The 20,629-nt window shown below is 40.9% G+C and overlaps 1 protein-coding gene across 3 annotated transcripts; it reads right to left on the bottom strand.

Moving 5' to 3' along the window:
• Positions 1-1,409: 1,409 nt before the first annotated feature.
• FAM98A (family with sequence similarity 98 member A) lies at positions 1,410-18,797 on the bottom strand. 3 transcript variants are annotated; one of them, XM_080342711.1, is made up of 9 exons: positions 18,755-18,797; positions 18,498-18,576; positions 15,383-15,531; positions 13,906-14,040; positions 10,877-10,938; positions 9,236-9,316; positions 7,776-7,892; positions 4,684-4,851; positions 1,410-3,281 (listed from the first exon to the last, which is right to left on the bottom strand). In XM_080342711.1, the coding sequence occupies exons 2-9, from the start codon at positions 18,548-18,550 to the stop codon at positions 2,523-2,525; spliced, it is 1,524 nt and encodes a 507-aa protein (XP_080198837.1). In that variant the 5' UTR covers positions 18,551-18,576; positions 18,755-18,797; the 3' UTR covers positions 1,410-2,522. The 3 variants fall into 3 exon arrangements, with proteins under 3 accessions (XP_080198837.1, XP_080198836.1, XP_080198838.1); XM_080342710.1 differs by having other exon boundaries at positions 10,877-11,061; XM_080342712.1 differs by lacking the exon at positions 15,383-15,531 and having other exon boundaries at positions 10,877-11,061; positions 18,755-18,790.
• Positions 18,798-20,629: the final 1,832 nt, after the last annotated feature.

The raw sequence follows: 20,629 nt of genomic DNA on the forward strand, positions 1-20,629 counted from the left end.
GGAAAAAGGGAGAAGGGAAACTCAGTGCTCCTATCCAACCTCAGCAGCATTTCACCATGTCACAGTGTGCAAAAGTGAGACTATCCACTGCAGCAACAGTCACAGCTTGCAGAGAAACCGGCAGCTCTAACACAGATGTCTCTGAAGGTGCTGATGCAATTCAACCAGAGGCTTTCTTGAAGAACCTTCTGGGTTCCCTCTTGCTAGAAACAAGTTTGCAGCATTCTAATGCAGTGAAGGAAAACACCAGCCTCTTTACAGTGAGGAGTAGTGTGAAGAAAAGCAGAAGCTGTCAACTTGAAGATATTCCATATCCAGCAAAAAGGCTCTTTAACTTTGTCAGTCTCTCTACCTTTACCAGTCCAGGACTGACCAGTTGTAGGAATCTTAATTCTTTAAAAAGCCCACTAATAATTTTTGCACGAGGGCAGCCAGTCACCAGCTAATGCTCATGACAGGATATTGCAAGATAAGGGAGTTATCTCCCCTGGAGCATCCCACTGTAAGAAACCATCTAATACCTTTGTGAAGCAGCAACATTCATTTTTAGAAGTTCATAATTCAAACAGTATTATGCTGAGAGAGATCTGTATCACTGATCCTCAGAGACCTGGATATAATATGGGAAACTTTTCCCTCATCGGGCTTATTAAATTTGTTTGAAAAAATGAAAAAAAAATAGAAGAGACAAAGTGCCTTTCATGGAGACCTTTGCTTCCAACCTGTGAATCACTAGCAGCACCTACTGGCCACAATAAATCAAACAGGAGATTTTCAGGTTGACCATGCAATGAAATACAGGGAAATCAGTTCTTAACAGTGTTTATCAGCTTATTTACATGATTAGCTTGAATTACAGCAATACCACCCCTACACAGATTCTCTGAAATGCTCGTGTTATTTCAGTAATCCAAACAACTGCTCCTGCCTGCATCAACCTGGATTCAGCCCCAAGGGCACTTCAGGTAGCCACAGTTGCCATCTGCAGCCTCTGCTGCAGCGACCCGAGCACAGCAGCAGGAATCTACACGTTCCACAAGGCTGGATAGCATCAGCACAGTTCCCACAAGCAGCATACCATGTTCCCATGGCACGCAAGAGTGTAACCTGGGAGACAGGTGCTCACATAACCCAACAGTAACTTTACACAGTGACTCTCAAGAGAGAGACCATGCTGTGAGACCAGTTCAGGGGGAGGAACAAAACAAAACTCAGAGCAATTGAAGATCAATTCCATCCATCAGCTCCTGTTCTGACAGCTTCTCGGGGGGCAGAACGCACAGTATGGCCGGGATGACTACAAGATCTCAAATGTAAAAGAGATTAAGCAGACAGAAATTCCCACAAATTTCCAGCTACTGTAGCAACTGCTTTTTAATATCGAGAAAAAAAAGAAACTAAGGCAAAAGGAACATACAGATACTTTTATTGCTCACCTTTTATACAACAGCACACCTTCAGCCATTTTCTTTCACAGCTTGACAATGTTTATGTACACAAAAAACCCAGCAAGAAGCGTTATGTGGCTTTCAGTAAAGAAAAAAAAAAAATCAGAACATCAAACTCAGCCAGGCTTTGTTTTCTGCAGCAATAATAAAAGGGCTTTCTCCAGGCAGGAATTAGTCTTTCCAGGCCGTAGTGCATTTCTTTAAAAATACAACCCCCAAAACAAATTGCCCTAGATTTGCTGAGCCAATGGTATTAACTTGCAACTAAAAATAAATCTCATTTTGTCATTTTTTCTAGCTGATTTCAAGTAAAAATTAGGTTTGGAGGAGGAGCAACTTGTTTTGGATGGATGCAGGTCAGTTTGAATTGCTACACCTACCTACAGGCCTACACACACACTCAGTTCACAATTTAGCTTCGTTTTAAATGATCTTTGCAGATTTTGGCGTCAGTCAGTCTTCAGAGTTGAGCAGGTGGGAAAACTTTGTTTAGCAGGAGATAAGGCTACCGAACACGGCATCCACAGTAGAGCTCATATAAAAGACAAAAAACCTGTTTGTCAGAGGCAGTTCACTGTGCATGCATGCACACGGATGTAACACCTTCATGACTAAAACGAGAGGCCAGGAAGCAATACTCAGAACTGGTTTTAGAAAACATAATTGAACAAAGATTAGATGGAAAAATGCAGTTCTACTGTGTACTGTCATAGACAAATTTGACCAGACAGGTCTTGACATTTCTCCAAATCAAAGTGGAAGGCAAACACAGAAGGTAGTTTCAGAACAAAAGTGTTTTGAGCAGAGGGAACCTGTCCAACATCTACAAAGCATGGCTATTAGTTGATGTTTAGAGTGCAGTGGGTAGTGATGATGCATTTGATTCTGACAGGTTGGCAGGGTGGGGAGAGAGGTCTATAGAAAGTTGTACTTTGCTCAGTGCAAAACATCCCACCCAAAGAGCTGCCACCTGCCACGTACAAACCTGTATTAATTCAAGCAGTGATCAAGCCAGGCCTCTGAAACCAGGCTTCCATTATGTGAGCTCTGCTGAAGCGAAAGTTTTTAGCAGCCTCAGCTTGTGAAGTGTCTTCCTTGTCCAAAACCAGATTGATTATACTGATAACCTCCATGCTGGAAGTGCTGCTCAAACTGCCCCCCTTGATTAAAGTTTTGTCCACCTCTGCCCCCCCAGCCTCCTCCCTGACCTCCACGGCCACCACGACCTCCACGGCCACCCCTCCCTCCTCCACGCCCACCCCCTCGGTCACTGTGGGACCCACCATCTTGATATCTGTTGTCTTGCTGGTAGCCACCGCCACCACCCCCTTGGTAGCCACTTCCTGAATATGAAGACGACTGGTAGCCGCCATAGCCTCCTCCTTGGTAGCCACCACCACCGCCGCCACCATGGTAGCCACCCGTTTGAAAACCTGCATCTCTGTAGTTGCTATCCCTGTAGCTGCCATCCTGGTAGCCACCACCTCCACCATCTGTCCAGCCTCCTTGAAGCTTGTTTCCTCTTCCGCCTCCTCTGCCACCATGATCATAACCACCACGTCCTCCTCGTCCCCCTCGATCATGGCTTCCTTGTTCGTGACCTCCTCGCCCTCCATATGATGAGTCATAGCCTCCTCTTGCTCCTCGGTCGTGACCCCCATGGTCATAACCTCCTCGCCCTCCATATGAGGATTCATAGCCACCTCTTCCTCCTCTGCCACCGCCTTGTTGTGGACCAGCCTCTGGTCTTTTCTGCCATGGTGGCATCTCAGGAGGCGGTGGTTCAATTTCATTGGGTCTTCCTCCTCTGTCAGGCACTCTGCCCATTAGCACCTGTCAAGGGAAAGGGAGAACTATCAGAGGAGTTGTAACACCTCACGGAAGAGCTAAACGTACTGATACACATGCAGACTGCTAATCTCAAACAGCCACAAGTAAAGTAGAACACAATCTCTCTCCTAATAGTGCTCTGAATTGCTGTAGAAGCCATTGGCTTGGCAAACTAAGTGCAAATTATTATTTTTCAATAAGGGCACACACAGACAAATTTACACACCAACAAACAGGTGTCAGTGCTGACCAGAGGTGAGCAAGACTCTAAAAGGTCTTTAGCTGTCTAAGGATGCTGTGACATTAAAAATTTAGCAAGACTTAAAATGGGGCAGGACACTTGCATTGTTTCAAATTTTAAAGTGATTTAGCAGAAGAACTTAGACAGAAGCATGTTAATTTGTTACTTTACACTACTATCCTGGAAAATATTTAATATTGATAATGGAGATAAGTTAACAGGATATAGGTCAGCAGTAGGGCAGTATTACATTCCTAGTAAAACACACACGTGGTTCTCATGCCAGTTACACCTCTCTTCTCAATTTCTTTTACATCCCACACTCCAACTACAATAGAAGGTGTAAACATTATTTGGGGTATAGGGAAGGTGGTCAAATCAGCACACCACCATTCCATCCCAAATGAATTAAAATATTACCTAAGATACAATTGGAACCCAAAATGGAGAAAAGCATGCATATACATCCACAAATTTTGAAGTCCCATGTACACTGCTGTACATAGCTACTGAACTTCAAGTTCAGCACATGTACTTTTGTGAGCTTGTTACTCCTGTAAAATCATAATTTTTGAAACACAGGAAATCACTTAGTCTAAATTGTATTCTTATTATTCCTATTGTGTCACTGCTAAAACTACACACTTGGCTATAATCTAACATGTCAGATCCTTGCTTTGTGGTCTTAATACATTCAATTTACATAGACCAGAAAAATTTTTACCTACGTAGGTGTTATTTTAGACACGGTGACAAGAATTAGGTAGGAGTGTAATACCATCACTAATTCTGATACGACAGAGCAGGCCTATTTCCACTGAAAGTAATCAAAGATATTCCAGCCATTTTTTTTTACCGCCCCTAAGAAGGGGCACTCTGAACCTAAAGAGGTGAAATTGCAGTTCCGACAATCACAGAATCACAGAATCGACTGGGTTGGAAAAGACCTCAGAGGTCATCAAGTCCAACCCTTGGTCCAACTTCAGTCCATTTACTAGGTCATGGATTATGCACTGATGCATAATCTGGAGTACATAAACATCAAGTTTCTTATCCTTTATTTCCAAATTCCACTTAAAATCCTAAAAAAAGAGTAGGATTTATTACTACATTCAAACTACTTAAATATTTATAACAGAACAAGCTATTTGTCACCAAAGGTACCTTATTAATGGCACATGCGGTCTTCTCTCGGATGGACCCACTGCTTGTTCTCATAATCTTTGACAGATCCTGCCGAGCTGCCAAGAGATTTGCAACGGAAATAGTGCATTTAGTAGATAAGAGGGCACGTTTTGGCTGGTAGACTTTAGCCAGTTTTTCTGTTTGACTCTGTGGGAGAGAAAACCAAAACCCAGTCAGCTAAAGCAAAAGGAAAGCAATGGGACACCTCACCAAAAGAATCAAATCAACGCTGAAGAACAAGATGCTACTGCAAATAGGAAAAAAATATATATAAAAACAGTGAGAACCACCTTGTAACTAAGGATCACTGCAACAAAGCTAGCACTTGTCAAATTTCTTTAAGTAATACAGGAAACACTGTTCTGACTGAACTGACAAGACACTGATGATCTGGCAATTTTAAGATTAACAGTATATACATACAGATCGTGTTACTTTCAGACAAACAGAACAGAATTGTGTCATATAGTTATATGAATTACTGTTCATGTCTAAAAGACACCGAGAGTGAAACATGTCTGTGTCCAGCCTCCAGACCTCCTCCTACACCCTAACCTACACCCATTCCAGTCAGGCCAGCATCAGTGTATCTCCAACACTGTTTCAGCAGAAAAAGACTCTTCATTCCCATCAGCTTCTTCACAAATGTGATCATGATCCATCAAGAGGCACTGGCAGAACTAAAGTTCTCAAGTGCTTGTTCTCATTCAGTCCTGTATCTCGCACGGGTAGATAGATAATATATAATATTATATATATAAAATATTATATTATATATATTTTATATATAATAATACTATATGATATGTAATAGTATATATTATATAATATTATATATTATGTAATAATATATATTAAAATAATTATATATAATTATATAATATATAATATATAATATTAGATCTCATATATTAGATCTCATATATTAGATCTCATATATTAGATCTCATATATTAGATCTCATATATCATATAAATGAGATCCTACAAAGCCAACTTTGCCTTGTATGCAACCTCTCTTCCACTACTGCCTTTTGGCATTAACCATACCGCTGTTTTTGAACACCTCACAAGTATGACAGCAGTTTTTCAACTGACAGACAGAGCAGAAATCTCTGCTACCAGCCATGAGTTAATACATGAGTTACATCTACCTTTAGTTATCAACAGAGTACAATGTGTGATGCAGTTAGGATAAACCATACTGCAATCTGCACACAGACAGAAGGGCTGCTTTTTGTCTGGACCCCACATGACAGCAGTCAGGACAGGCAAACCAGGTTTTCCAAGAAATCTCTTGACAGGGCAACAATTTAGAAGCAAAATTTAAAATCCTAAAATCCTATTTTCTAAGGACAGAAAACTGGAAGTGGGGAGAATAGAAAGTAAGCATTTCCAAGTGAGTCAGTCGTACATTTTTAGAATCAGAAGCTTCTACTTCCCTATTACAAGTGGAACAGGTTTTATTCCAAATGAAGAAAAACATGCACATCATATACCTGATGTTGGCTAAAGACGGGAGAAGCAACAGTATTCACCTGAGCAGTAGTATATTTTTCCCTGAAGAGTTTTACTGAGCTCTGAGCAAAGTATTTTGGTGTTATGATATCATTCTTTTAGGTGCAACTTGAAATTTTAAAATTTATAGTCTATTATTAGGTTTGGGGTTTTTAAAAAGTTTTTACTGGTGTTTCTGCTATCTGGAGAAGTAACTATTTAGTTATACTACTGTATTCTGATACTTTTCAAATTAAAAAACAAGCAAAAACCATAGTGTATTAAAGCATTGCTGAAAGTTGCTATTAAACTGTATTGCATGTCTGAAATATTACAGCCACATTCTCCAATTTCATATTGTTACAGTCCTAGAAAATTTAGATTTGTGTTTCAATAGATATAAATGCATATATACAATTAATCTTGTTTGTGAAAGGATTTCATGTAGCTAGTCAAGTTCTAAACCATCTGAGAATTCTCCTAGGAAAAAACAAACAAACAAAACCAACAAACATGGATTTGGATGCCAAAGCTATAACACAATTAGAAGTCCCTGGTTTGCAACCTAATCAATACTTTTGCACATTTTCAGTCACTATTAAAATATCCAAACAATGAGACAGTTCTTAAATAATCTACTAAAAAACCTGAAGAATACAAAGTTTAAGAGAGAGAACACCAGTAGAAGTCCTGCTGAGGTGATGAAACAGAAAAGGGGAGAAGTCACAGTTCATTATTAAAATACAGTTGCTTTTTGCACAGATCATTTATCAAGAAAAAACATTTGATGATTCATGTGTCACAGTTTATCACTAATAACTCAGTCACAAACACTGCCAGCAGCACAATTAACAGCATGTTAGCAGATCTGGTCTAGTCCTAGACATAACTGATATGTACTGTTTTTTAAATCTTGTCATTCCTTTTTCACTATGCAATAGAGGATACAGGGAAATCATGTAATTATTTTTAAAAGCAAAATATCTATTACATACTCAAATAAAAGAGATTACATGTCACAGACATTTACACAGTTCAGAGACAAAACAAGCACACAAAATATTATGCTGTCTATGTGGTAAGAACAAGTAGTGCCTTAGCAGCTTTTCTCATGTGCATCTGTCGAGTTGTGTTTGCAGACACACTTTGAGTTAAGGAAATCTAATCAGTGTGGACAGTACAAAGTAAGTTAAGGGATGGTCAACAGGAAGATGCTTTTCTACTATCACACACACACACAGCACTTAAGTAATTCACATTATGGCACTCTGAATGCAAATCAGTAATCTATTACTATTTTTTCCAGTGGTCTATTTAACAGTATGTTTTGGCTTTGCTGTAGAGTTACGGTCTATCTCTTTTTATATACTGTTTCAACATCCAACAAATCAGTTTCAACTAGAATTTTTTAGTCATCTTACATTGTCCTAAACTTCTTCAGAAACTTAAACCAAAACAAGAGAACTCCTGTGGTTATTTCTTACTCATGAAGGATGAAACAATGAAGGAGTTTTGAGAGATACTTATTATAAAGAATTACTACCAAACCAGGACTTCACAGCAAGCTGTTTGTACCTTAGCTCTATCTGACCAGCCAAAGGACTGCACAGTGACATCCAAGCGTTTGACTAACAGTTTTCTTCGGACTTCGTACTCGTTGACTATGGCTTGATTAATTGCTTCAATTTTTTCCTGAAAGAAAAAATTTGCAAACATAATCTACAGGTTATAGATAAAATGTTTCTAATTAAGAGAGCAAACTATGTGGATGGAAGAGAATAAGATACAGAGAGATATTAAGCAGGGCTTAAGCCCACAATTATCTACCTTGTTAGCTGGGCTCACAGCAAGCTATGCCTGCTGACACTATTTTCCTGAAGGCTTCAAAGGCTCTGTTATCCTCACATTCAGCCTTCTACCATTCCTAACAGCACAGCTGTTTATCAGAAGGGACGTAAAAACAGCACACACTGCTGAGGCATTTCTCAACACCCACCAGGACAGAAAAGCGAAAGTGAGAAAACACTACATGCAACAGGCTGAAGGAGATGCAAGGACACAGGTAAGTCCTAGGGACAAGGGTGTCCTTGCCTTCTTAAAAAGTAGTAAGCTTAAGGACAAAGAGCAAATATAGAGGACTAAAAGTAAGTAAAGTACAGTAAGAGGATCTTGATTAAAGCACAAGCTGCATACAGATAAGACAACCAAGTGCCCTATGGGGAAATGCTATCACTAGAAACACACCTGGTGGCAGACAGTGGTCAGAGCAACATTTGAAATATGCACCATTGAAGAAATAATTTATGTATTGACTGAAGCCCAGCTGGGTGGGAGTGGTGGGGCGCACTTTCAGCCTCAACAATACAAACACTGAAGGAAGCAGGGTGCTGGGGGATGAACTTCAACCTTAAGCAAGAGACACTCTCAATCTTACGGCAGTAGCCATAGGTATGTGCTGGTGCAGCAGCAGTATCTAACACAGGCACCATCCTCCTAGAAAAGCAGGTGACAAAAATCCAGCTGGAGATGATTGTGCCTCTGTTGCCTGGTCGTAAAGCCTCTCCCAGCTTCCACCTGCACACTCACTGCTTCTTGGAGAAGAGACTGTGGAGGCAGCAGACCACCCCAACAGGAGTGGAAGAGAGGAGGAAATGATGGGAAGACCCACCTGGAAAGATGCCACAGGAGGGGATGTGACACTATCTCAGCAAGGCCAAGTCACACAGACAGTGCCGGCAAGGGGCAGAAGAGGAAGGCTTAAGCTACCACACAAGCATGCAGGTCAGCACCACCACTGTAAATCTCCTTTATTTTGGAAAGCTTTTGCCCACATCTGGACATACAGATTCATGAGCCCAAGATCTTACCAGTTACCAACCATTTAATGTACAAACATATATGTAAAATACTGCAAGAAATTGTCTTCTCATCTTCAGAAAGAGAAAAATAATTTTGCAACATTACACACAGAATCGAGATCAATACTTTATATACCTGAAAAAGGGAAACAGGCTCTTATACCTGCGACTACTTACCCAGTGAGCTGGTCCCAGCTGTTTCTTTAATAAAGGCTTTCCAACATGATTAGGTGGAACCTTTGCTAGGGTTTCCTTCAGCTGTTAGGAGACATATAAAAATATAAGCATTGGCTAAAAAAAAATATCAGCTTTTCAAGATTCAGATTACAGAAGAGGACTCTTGGACAGCCATAGGCATGACAGAGCAACCTCCAATACCAAATTGTTTCCTCTGGGACAGAGAATCAAGCACATTTATTTTGGAAAGCAACTATTTTCATATGTCTGGTAGTCTTGGCTATAATTATTTAAAAATTAGGAGAAGGGACTATAGAGTAGATGTACAGTTAAAATATAAACATTCCATGAGGCATAGCTCCCCTTGAATACAAAGGGATTGTTCTACACACCATCTCTTTCATTTAGGAAAAAACCAAACAAAACACACTTGTATCAAAAAGGTCGTATTAAGACTATGTGAAATATAAATATGAATAAAATATAACATGACCTAAAGAAGGACCCCTAACTTTGCAAGACAATATAAAAGACAATTAGTAAAACATAAAAGAATTCCCAAAGAAAGAAGATTTTAATCTACTTTGTATATTTTGTATTTTTATAGTCTCTTTCACCAGCAAAGTTTGCTAGCTTTGTTCATTGTTATGAGTATCTTCTACCTTTTTGGAAGCACAGATTTCTTATGTATGTAACTATTTAATACCCATGACAATGCCAAAACCAGAAAACAAAATGCTTCCATTCTACGCCTTGGACTTCTGCTGGAAAAAAACCAGCCTACTCCTCCTCTTAAACAGGTCAATCCAAACTGATTTCTTGCAAAGAAATTAAGCTCTAATTCAGTTGCTCAGATTTGCTTAAGTACAACACAACTAAAAGGCTAGTAAAAAACACTTCTCTGAAAGTATTCGGGGGAGCTTTGTAACCTTATCTGTTCTTTAAATTTCACAAAGGTTCTCTTCTTTCTCTTCTGCTGTTCTGCTGTCCCCTATTCTGCAAGTTAAGTTACTTAATGTAACTTAAAACTTCCTGTCCCCCTCCACTGGACAGTACATTTCACTTAATTTCTCCATTTTGTAAAAATTATTCAAACAAAAGTAAACTTCTAAAAAAACCCAAAACCAACACAACAACCCGGAGAACACATACATGTAAAGGAACAAAAATAAATGGAACCACAAGAATGGATGAAGCCTTAGGGAAAAGGTGTAAACTTGACTTTGATTACAACACCTTTCAACCTAAACATTTTTAAAACAGTAGTCTCCAGCAAAAATTTGTTTAGGTGTATTTCTTGGAATACATTTCTCCTTAATATTCTTCCTGAGGCCTAAGCTCAGTATATTCCATGTCTTCTGCAACAGGTGGTGACATTAAAACCTACGGCAGAGTAAGAAATACCTCACCCCCTAAGGAAATGATAGCAGTAGTCCCTGACCCCGTGCCTTGGCGTGGAAAAAGCCTTTAAATTCATTTTCAAAATCCTTGTGCTTGGCATACTCAGTAACCATGTTAACCCTCCTTCACAATTCAAACACTGGAGTTTCACAAGAGGCAAATCTCTTCTTGGTAGCAGAACTATTTTCCATCAAAACAGTAACATCATAAGTATTCTAGTTTTGTTGCCTTGAATCTTACTTTTTTTTCAATCCCACTGAAGAACTGGAACATCGTTATGTTGGCTGGAGGCTTGGACATGCCTAAAGCAATACATATGCCTTTTAGCTCCTGAAAGACTTCACTGCCACCTCCTTCCTGTGCTTTTTTAGGAGGGGCGTTCACACACAGCATTCTGGCAGCTTCCAGTTCTGAGATGAGGTACGCTGGGATAAGAAAAATTATATTTCATCATTAGATATAGCCAAGTCAAATTATTTCAGAACCAGTGAGAATGCAAGTTCTTACAACCAACAAATGTGCAAATGGTCTGTTTTAGAAAGAGCGAGGGCTATAATTTTGGTATCCACAGAATGCTCACATTTCTAATAAACACTGAGCCAAGTGCCAGAAATACAACAAACGGGAAAAGTTTAGTACAACCAAATAAAGCCTGCAAAAAAATCCCTATGATTCTGACGGGTATTAATCACAGAGTTCAAGAGAGCACAACTCTTTTCCTTCAGGCTTTGCCCAGCAAAGACAGGAGACTAGGAACACGCAAACAAGCAGAATGAGGGAGTGGGATATGCACTTTAAGTGAGACAAGCAAGCACTCTTTGAGGCTTTAGGAAATAGACCAAGAAAATGAATAGAGAGAAGCAAAATGTTTGATGAATCTCCTCTACTTCCCCAGGCAAGATGCAGAGTGAAAAAATAACCTCACTTTAAAGTACTATTGAGAATTCATGTTTATAATAATTCCAAAAAAGCAGGCAGTAACTGATTAAATCAGAGCTAGAATGCCTGCAGTGCCCTTCAACATGAGAACTGCAAGAACCTACCATCAAATTATAACTCCTTTATCAAACAAACAGAAAATTAAAATAACATAATTTCTGAACATGGTCTACACCCAATTTTTCAGCATTAGGTGTAGGCTACAGTGATATAAATTTGGCACACAGCCTTTGCTTGCAATTGTCACAATTTTAAAGTTTGAATTGAAAAAACGCACACGTTTAACAATAGTATCATGAATCATACTGAGTGACCATAACACTATTGTAAATAACTATTTCTAAAAATAAGGATTGAAAAATAGATCCTGCACTGATAAAGACAGACTTGTGAGCAGGGATGTAAACCCATGGCTATACAAAAGCAGCTTACTACTTATAAAATCGGGAGAGATCAAAAGATTAAAAAAAGAACAAAGCATTTTAATGACCTCTAGAATGTCTTCCGCTAAAGACACGAAACACCTTATAAATTATAAAATTCTTAAAATATGCAAAACAGCGAAGAATTCCTTGTAAGTGCTTTCAACAGTACTTTATACTTTATACAGATTTCTCTTATATGCAGCTTTCAATTATTTTATACCCCATTAGGACCTCCTGAGAAAGAAACTAGCAGAATTTTGTTTCAAGAACTGAGAGATTACATTCAAGCTACCTTCAGCCTCCTCTGATAAAGACTGAAATTTTTAAGTCTGTCACTGTAAGACATAAATGTTCTGCAGATAGTGATTCTTTTTTGCAGACTTTTTCTGAACCAAGGTGAAACTTTCATACTTGTTTTTTTTCTAAGATGACAGTACTTAATACTGTATTCTAGTGATGCTGCACACCAAGATAATCCTAACTACCTATGTTTATTTGGTGCCTTCCTCTCCCAGCAACACTGCTACATTTTCCAGTTGACAAACTGTGCCGCATTTCATCAACATGTAAAATACTCTGGTGTTCCACTGAAAAGGGTTACTCTGTTTTTCCTGAAAAAATCTGGTTTGATGGCTCACATACAACAGGATACCTAATAATTCAGCTTAATGTAGATAAAGCAAGCTATGCAACTATCATGGCAGACAAAAAAGGAGTTTGGCACCTATTTCAATTCCACATTTGACAGTAAACATACTATTCCTGCCAGATAGGATACCAGAGTTCAGCTTCCGAACATGGCCTTATATTACCAAAACGTACATCACAGAGGACATCTGGGATAAACTGTGTGTCACAGACAGGCCAAATTTATTAAATGGCTTGGCTTACAGAGAATAAGCTGAAGGGCAGATTGTTTGAGCTACAAAATTTTTAAATGCAATAATTACCTCACTTCATTTGACATTTTTGAACATACTATCAAAACAAATACAGATAAGTTTTACTACTCATCTTTCTCCTACATTCAAACACAAGAACCTAGTCTGCAATTTCTTTCCTACATCTCAGCTGAGGGTAAAACTAAATTTCTGTTTTGAAAGGTTAAAGAATCAGCAGTACCTGACGAAGCAAACAACACACTAATTTAAGATCAGATTAAAATTACTATTAAAATTTCTAAATCTGAGGTGTAAAAATCTTTTTTTCTTCTCAAATTTAACGTGAATCAACGTAATTCACTTTTTCCAAATTTAACTACTATTTTTTCTCCTCTAACATTTCCTAAGCAAGAGTAAAACCAATTTAGGTATCGAAAAAGTAAAGGGAAGACAACACTGTTGCTACAGCTAATTTATTTTCAATTAGCAGAAAGCAACATTCAAGCTATTTACTAAGGGAGACGATCAGAAGAATTTGGAGTTGATATATTTTCTCATTTCACAATAATTCCAGTTGTTGTGAGTGTAGGAAAATGCAAATTTTATTGCACCTTGCCAGTCATCATAGTGGAGGCTCCAAAATGATGATGCATCTGATGCCAGTGGTCATTTTTACAACCCTTCTAAACAAAGGTCAGTGGCTAAATCCTGTCAGAAGTCTTCCAATTATTCCCTCTTCAGAGTACCTTTTGAGAAGTAACAGGGCAGGCTTTTTGCTAGTGAGTGTGAAAAAGGTTAATACTCAGAATATTTTCCATCTTATACTGGCTAAAGAGTGACTGGCAAACTTATGAGGCCCGGAACTATATCCAGACACTGTAAATTACATGGAAAAACAATTCATCATTTTAGGTAGCTGTTTTTATACACTGTGGTAAACAAAACAGTATCTTATTAAGTGTAAGAAACAACACTGCTTTTTGCCCAAAAAAAACACTTGCTTGCAAGCACCCTTTTAACTTACTAAGCAGCAAGAGACAGTTCTTTTGATTATGAAGGCGTTTTGTCACATCTCCTGATGTTAATGATGCATATGGACAGTTCATTTCAGCCAGCAACCCACTCATTTCAAGTTGAAATTCTTCTGCTTCGTTTGGACCTTAGAAGGAAAAGAATAACAATTTGTTTACAGCTAATATGTATCTTTCCAGTTATGATTAGAAGGAATTGGCTCTTTTTAAAAATACGTAATAGCTCCAGTTGCTATTTAACATTAAAATGTGTTCTTTGGGTTTCTCAAAGACACAGCAGAACCTATTTGGAGCCACGATTTTCATCACTACTGTAAAATTACATTTGAATGACTACTTTTCCCCAGCTACAACAGACAGCCACTGGCAACTTCTACAATGAAAAGCACCATTAAAAACATCACAAATTTTACAGGAGCATTTTAAGTATCAAATAACTGTTCCCACTACGAATGTATTAGATAGTTCTGATAAAAGTCATGAATGATATAGTTTATGAGCTCTCATGTTTTACTGCTTTTCTCTGTAAGCTCACATTTGTCAACTGATCTTATTTTGTACCAATATCCTTTAAAAAAATAATGAAGCCATGTAAGCCAAAGCGTAGACTGATATTTGCATCAGAAATTAGTGAAACTAATATGAATTTGTTAAGCCAAGTTATGCAAAAAAAGAGTGATAAATGAGAGCTAATAGCTTTTCTTCTTTTGAAAACAGACTTCAACCCAAAATGTCTGTTATTTATAAACTCAAGTCACACAAAAGATGTGCAGGTAGTGCTTGATGGTACCACAGATAAAATGTGTCTATCCCTGTGTTTAGAGAAGCTCATAAAGGCATTATGAGTTAAGAGTCTAGATATTCAGAAGTAGGAGTTATCACACCAATTTAACCATTTCATCTGTAGAATATGACTAGTTCACTGAAATAACGTTTTTGAAAAACTAAGCTTTGCTTCCTTCACCAAAACAATAAACAAACATTTTCCGGCTCCTTCTCACAGTGTTTCACAAAGGGAAAAGTACATAGTAAGCACAGAGTGAAGGTAATGAACAATAAAAAGAAAATATGATTACTGTAGTCCTAAGAATGTTTCCTTGAACAGTAGGTATCTCTTACATCAAAAGTACAAAATGCAGCATTGAAATAAAAGTATTCTGATGATCTGATTAAAAAAAAAAAAACCCACTGTTTCCTTAAATCCATCTAAAAACTTTAAAAAGAAAGCTCTGTGGTTGAGTAATTAAAAGAAAAAACTAATTTCAGAAGAAGGACTGTTTGATCCTCACTATTATTTCAGCCTCTACTGGCTGTTCATTAGGCAAGTATGAGGTGGAAAATATCCAAAATCTGACAGCGTGCAGAGGATATTGCCTGGTACAACTGATTTAGCAATTGTCAGCCAATTCTTTATGGCATGCAAGAACATTCATTTAAGCGCAAGTTTGTGCTAGAGTTATGGCTACTTACTGTTAGTTGCCTGCACATTTTCCTCTAGTTTACAGAACAGCCGTAACTCAGACACCAACCAAGCACAGAGTTTGGTGAATTCAGGGGAACTGGCTCCACGAGAGACTGCCTGAGCCAGCGCTCCATCATCTAACAATGGACCTTTGTAACTGACAAGTAAAACAAAAGCACAATTTATTAACATTTGCTATGACTGACATCCTGCAATAGATTTATTTTATTCTGTATGCACACTGAGAGCTAGACCCTCGACACATCTGCAGTGCTGAATATCCAAACTGATAAGATTCCTGAACTGTAAGAAAGAGCATATTGAAAACATCTGAGTAAACCCAGTATTTCCATGCACATTAGCTTGCTGACAAAGAGACTGTCACAAAACATCATCATCAAAGGTTTCATCCTGGAGAATGTTACCAAATACAGCTGCAACTTCTCTGCCTCTACCTCTTGAAGATGTTACTTACAATATACCTATCTAGGGCAACTGCAGATCCAAAGTATCATTCTTGAACATTGCTTTACAGTATGTTGAATAATTAGTGCTGAACTAGGGCATCTTTTTCTGTTGTTTCCCACCATATATTAAAGGGTTGCCAAGCAAAACAAAGCCTTTGATACAAATGTTGCAAGAATGATCTGCAAAATAATATCCTGTTTTGAAAAATTACCTTCTTAAATGGGCACAAGAAAAAAAAAAAGTTAGTTTTTGCATAAACAAAATAAGCCAAAATCAGGCCTAGTGTAAGAAAGAGTCTGCAGATCAGGTTTTAGAAGACATCATTTTCAGGACATCTGTGTGCTGATACCCTGTCAGCGGGAAGAGGAAGAATTGAGAGAAGACTGTCTTATTAACCAGGCAGAAGCATAGAGTCAGAGTTTAACAGAGTATTTAAGAAAAAAATGCACAATACTATTTTGATATATTACACTCAAAACAAACATCCAAGAGTGAGCACAATCAACTGAAATACCTCTTTCAAACTTCCAGGTAAAGTTACCCGCTATGTCACAGCAACCCAGTGAGTTAAGTCAACTTTTGCCAAACCTCAGAAGTTAAAAAGAAAAAAGAAAAAAAAAAAAAAAAAAAAGAGGAAAAAAAAAGAAAAAGGAAGATCTCAAAGAGCAAACTAAAATGTTTTCCTCCACACTTAGTTCTTGTGTTAAACATCACACATACAGTGTTTGGTCATCCAACCAAAACGAGGAAGCCACACTCAAAACTAACTTCTGCCTCACAGAGCAGTTCAATGAGCAACGTGGAGTTAATCTACAAGCAGCTGATGGGAAGCTGTAATCTGATGTAGTATATCCCTACCACATCACCACAATGGGGCAGACAATTCCAACAGGCTAATTAAAGTTTAAGTCCCATCCCACAGACGTGCCAGACCTTGTGTATAGGAACATATGGGAACTTGGAACAGAAACATCCAGTTACAGATCAAAGCAACAGGGATGTGATGACAAGCCTTTTGCTTTGGCAGGACATGGATTTAAGTCACTGGTCATGTCAGAGGCCTGTTTTCTATATTTTTTTCTTTGACAGATACAACATCTTGACTGTATTATATCTGATAACTATGACTTAAGCTACACATCTATTTGGCTAGTAATCCAGCTTGCAGATTCCTGACTGCAATCAGCCTTTTCCTTCCATTCCTGCCAATGGCATGTGTTCTATAGCTACACTCCTCTTCCAGTAGCATTATGATGTCCAGTTTGTTTGCTTTTACAACAGTTCAATAAACTGACTTACAAAGGAAGAGGCCACTATTTGAGCACAAACTCAAAAGAAAAATAACTCTTTGACGTGTTATGCTATTAAAAAACAAAACAAAACAAAACCAAAAAACACAACAACAACTAATAAGAAATATCTGCTGTACCTGGTTAGAAAAAATAAGTTGAACTGTGAAAGATCATTGAACCACTGTCAAAGCTTAAAGCCTCAAACACCCCAGTCTCCCCAGACAGAAAGAAATAGAAGTCCTTTCTTGACATGCAGTAGTTTTCCCAGTTGTTACAAATACTGTTGAAGCCCCATGTCTTTTACCCCTCAAATTTTCTTTTCAACCACTGTTGCCAACACTGGTTGATACAACTTATTTTTTGATCTGCTTTCATTGTTCACTTTATTTGAGAACGTCAAAAACCAACAGCAACATTTTCTTTCTATACTTACACAGATAATGAGCCCAAATCACAACTGCTTCAAGCCAGTAATACCCTTTTAAGCATATGGCAGAAAAAAAAGAAGCTGATCATGATAAGTGCGTCATGGCAGAAACTTTGTCACATTTCAGTTGGAGAAATACCTGCCAAAACAGAAGCCTATTTGTCTAGCTTTGGAACTATCATCACCCGCTTAGCCTGGAAATGTAATTGTTGTGGCGAAAGCCATTATGCTCCAAGAAAATGATTTATGAGAATGTGGCCAATGCGAACAAATACAGCTGTTCGCAAGTGATCAGCAGCAGTAAAACTGTAACTGCCTCTAGCCTGAACACTCAAGAGTTTACAGATAAGAAAGTTTATAGCATGGCATGCTCTCTTTGCTGTCCCTTTCATATTTATATAACCTTTACCACCTCTAACAGAGTAGCAGGTTTAAACAAGTTTCCTGTGTTATATCATATTAAAAAAATATATAAAGGGAAAAATACTGTGTCATTTAGGGTTTTTTTTGCTAGTATTTTACACTAAATATGAAGCATAAAAATTCTGCTCTCCCTTGACTCCTCTTGAAAGGTTTTTTTTCTCCTTTGCCCAGGCTCAGCTAGGACCGCTGTGCTGAACAAAGGGTTCACAGATGAGATGGCACCACAAGAGTCACGGCGAAGGAAGACGCGAGACGTTTGCAAAGGATGAACAACCCGCCTGTTTGCCTCGGTGCTTTTCCCCTGCGCGGCCGGCGCCGCCGCCAGCCCCGGCGTGCAGCACCCCCCGTTCTGATGAAAAAGGACCATTCTAGCTGCTGCCCTGGGCCGCGGCGACTGCGGCCCGACCTGCCCGGCGCGGACACCGCCCGCCCGGGGACGCCACGGCCCCGCCAACGGCTGCACATCGGCCCCCTCCCCCCGCCACCACCAGCCCCGGGGCCGCGGGCACCTACCCCAGGTCCTCCAGCGACTCCAGCACGTCGCTCTCCAGGAGCTCGAACTCCATCCTGCGGCGGGACACGGGCGGGGAACCTGCGCGACAGCGAGACTCAGCGCCCCCAGTACCCGCAGCGCCGCCACCCCGGGTCCCCCCTCCCCCACCCCCACGAGGGGGCTCAACGGCCGCAGCCCGCTCCCGCCTCGCGCTGCGAGGGGAGCGCGCAGCCCCCGCGCGCCCGTCTCCTCCCCCCCCGGCGGCGGCCCCACGTACGCGGCTCGCACGCTGCTGCGCCGCCGGCTGCCGGGTTGGCATGTCCGGGCGGGGAGGGAGGGAGGGAGGAGCAGGTTCCCGGCCTGACCCCTCACCCGGCTTCTCTCGGGCTGACCGCCGCCGTGCCTGAGCGGCGCGGCGTCTCTCCGCGGCGGTCCCCGCCTAGCCGTAGCGCCAGGCGGCGTTGCTAAACCAAGAAGCGGATGCGAGAACGGGCGCCGGGGTGTTTCTGAGGGAAGGGAGCCCAGGACGAGCGAAGGATCTCACGTTTCTGTTCAGGCAGTGCTTTCGGCAGGCTCCGCGGAAGGACCCCACCACGCACACGCCTCGGAGCGCACGCTGGAATGTGCTGTGACGCTCCGTGTCGCGGCAACGGGCGGAGGGTGACGGAGCGGCAGAAGGGTCAAACTGCATCAGCGAGCGAGCGCTTCCCTACCGAACAAGACCACAACCCCACCCCGGGCACCACCGGGACCACAACTCCCAGCATGCACGCGCCGCCCCGCAGCCCTCGCGGCCGCCGTAGGGCTGGGGGAGGCCGGGGGCTGCAGGTGGAAATAAAATGAATAAACGGCAAGCGCTGCTCCCGTGGGGTTCCTGCTCCTTGGGTGGGTTCGCACGAACCGGTGGGTGCCGGCCTGTCCCCGTTGGGGCGGCTGCGGGGCCCCAGGCGCCGGTGTCGTCCTGGTGATGTGGCCTGTGGGGGTGCCAGGGCTCTGTCCCGTAGGCGGTGCTCTGGCAGCTTTGTTTAAATCATTTACAATTCGTCCTTAAGGCGGTGCTCTGGCAGCCTCGTTTGAATTATCTATAGCTGCCGGGGAGGTGTAACGCCATTTCTTTCAGTTGCCAGCGTCTGCAGACGGAAAGCCAGGCGCGTGCGTAAAGATGCATCGTTAATAACGGAAAACTGCGCTATGGGGGTTGACTTGGCTCCCTCTAGTTCTCTTGGGCGGCGTTTCCGCGCTGCCCGGGACACAGCGGGCCCGCAGGAAGCACATCGGGACTACAGCACAGATGAGAGAGCGCAGTGTGTCGTAGTGGCTGGGCCGTGCCAGGGAAAGCCAAAAGAGCTCGGGCCCAAAATAACCCCCAGTCCATCGACAGCAGCGGAGTCCCAGCTGCCTGTACTTCATGAAACGGCCTTGGGCAGGCATAAGGAACAGAAGTTGTGGTCAAATAAGGAGGGATCTTGTAGCCTCAGGATAAGTAGGAAGACGAAGAAACAGTGCCTCGAAGGGCTGGAAAGAAGTAATTCTTCGCTGTCTCTGTCACTGATTCTGATATTGTAGACAGGTCAATCTACAAATTATGGGGGAAATGACCTCCTACAGACTAAAAGCTTAATGTGAAAGAAATAGTGTAGGCATTTCTGTTTCTTTATATATGTACTTCTAGTTGTATAGTGGCTGGAAAAGAGTAGCAGTACGCTATTTCAGTTTTTTTAAAAAACAAAAGCAGATTAAAGCTTCTGGCAAGCTGCCATATCACTCTTGGGCTAAACTTGGCTGTAAGAATTTCCTGTCTTGACTTCAGTCCATTCCCTATGGATTCACTCACAGCATCTCGGATGTTCTGCCTGGGAGCCTTGCCTGGGTGGGTGTTCTAAGCTGGAGGTTTGGGGCATTGGATTTTTTCCTCACAGATTCAAAACTGCAGCTGAAGACTTGTGACACTTTTTTGATGTAATGGTTGTGTTCAGCACGGGCAGTATGCCCATAGTCTGACCTTGCTTCTCAGCTGCTGCTGCTTCTGGGCATAATGTTTACCCCTTATTTCTGATTTCCCCCCCCCCCCCCACCTCCTCCATCTGCCTTCTGTTCTTTTTTCTTTTTCAGTCATGCTAGTACAGCCAGATAGGGACAAGATAGAAGGGAT

The sequence above is a fragment of the Nesoenas mayeri genome, assembly GCF_963082525.1.
Source record: "Nesoenas mayeri genome assembly, chromosome: 3".
In the NCBI taxonomy this organism is placed as follows: Eukaryota; Metazoa; Chordata; class Aves; order Columbiformes; family Columbidae; genus Nesoenas; species Nesoenas mayeri.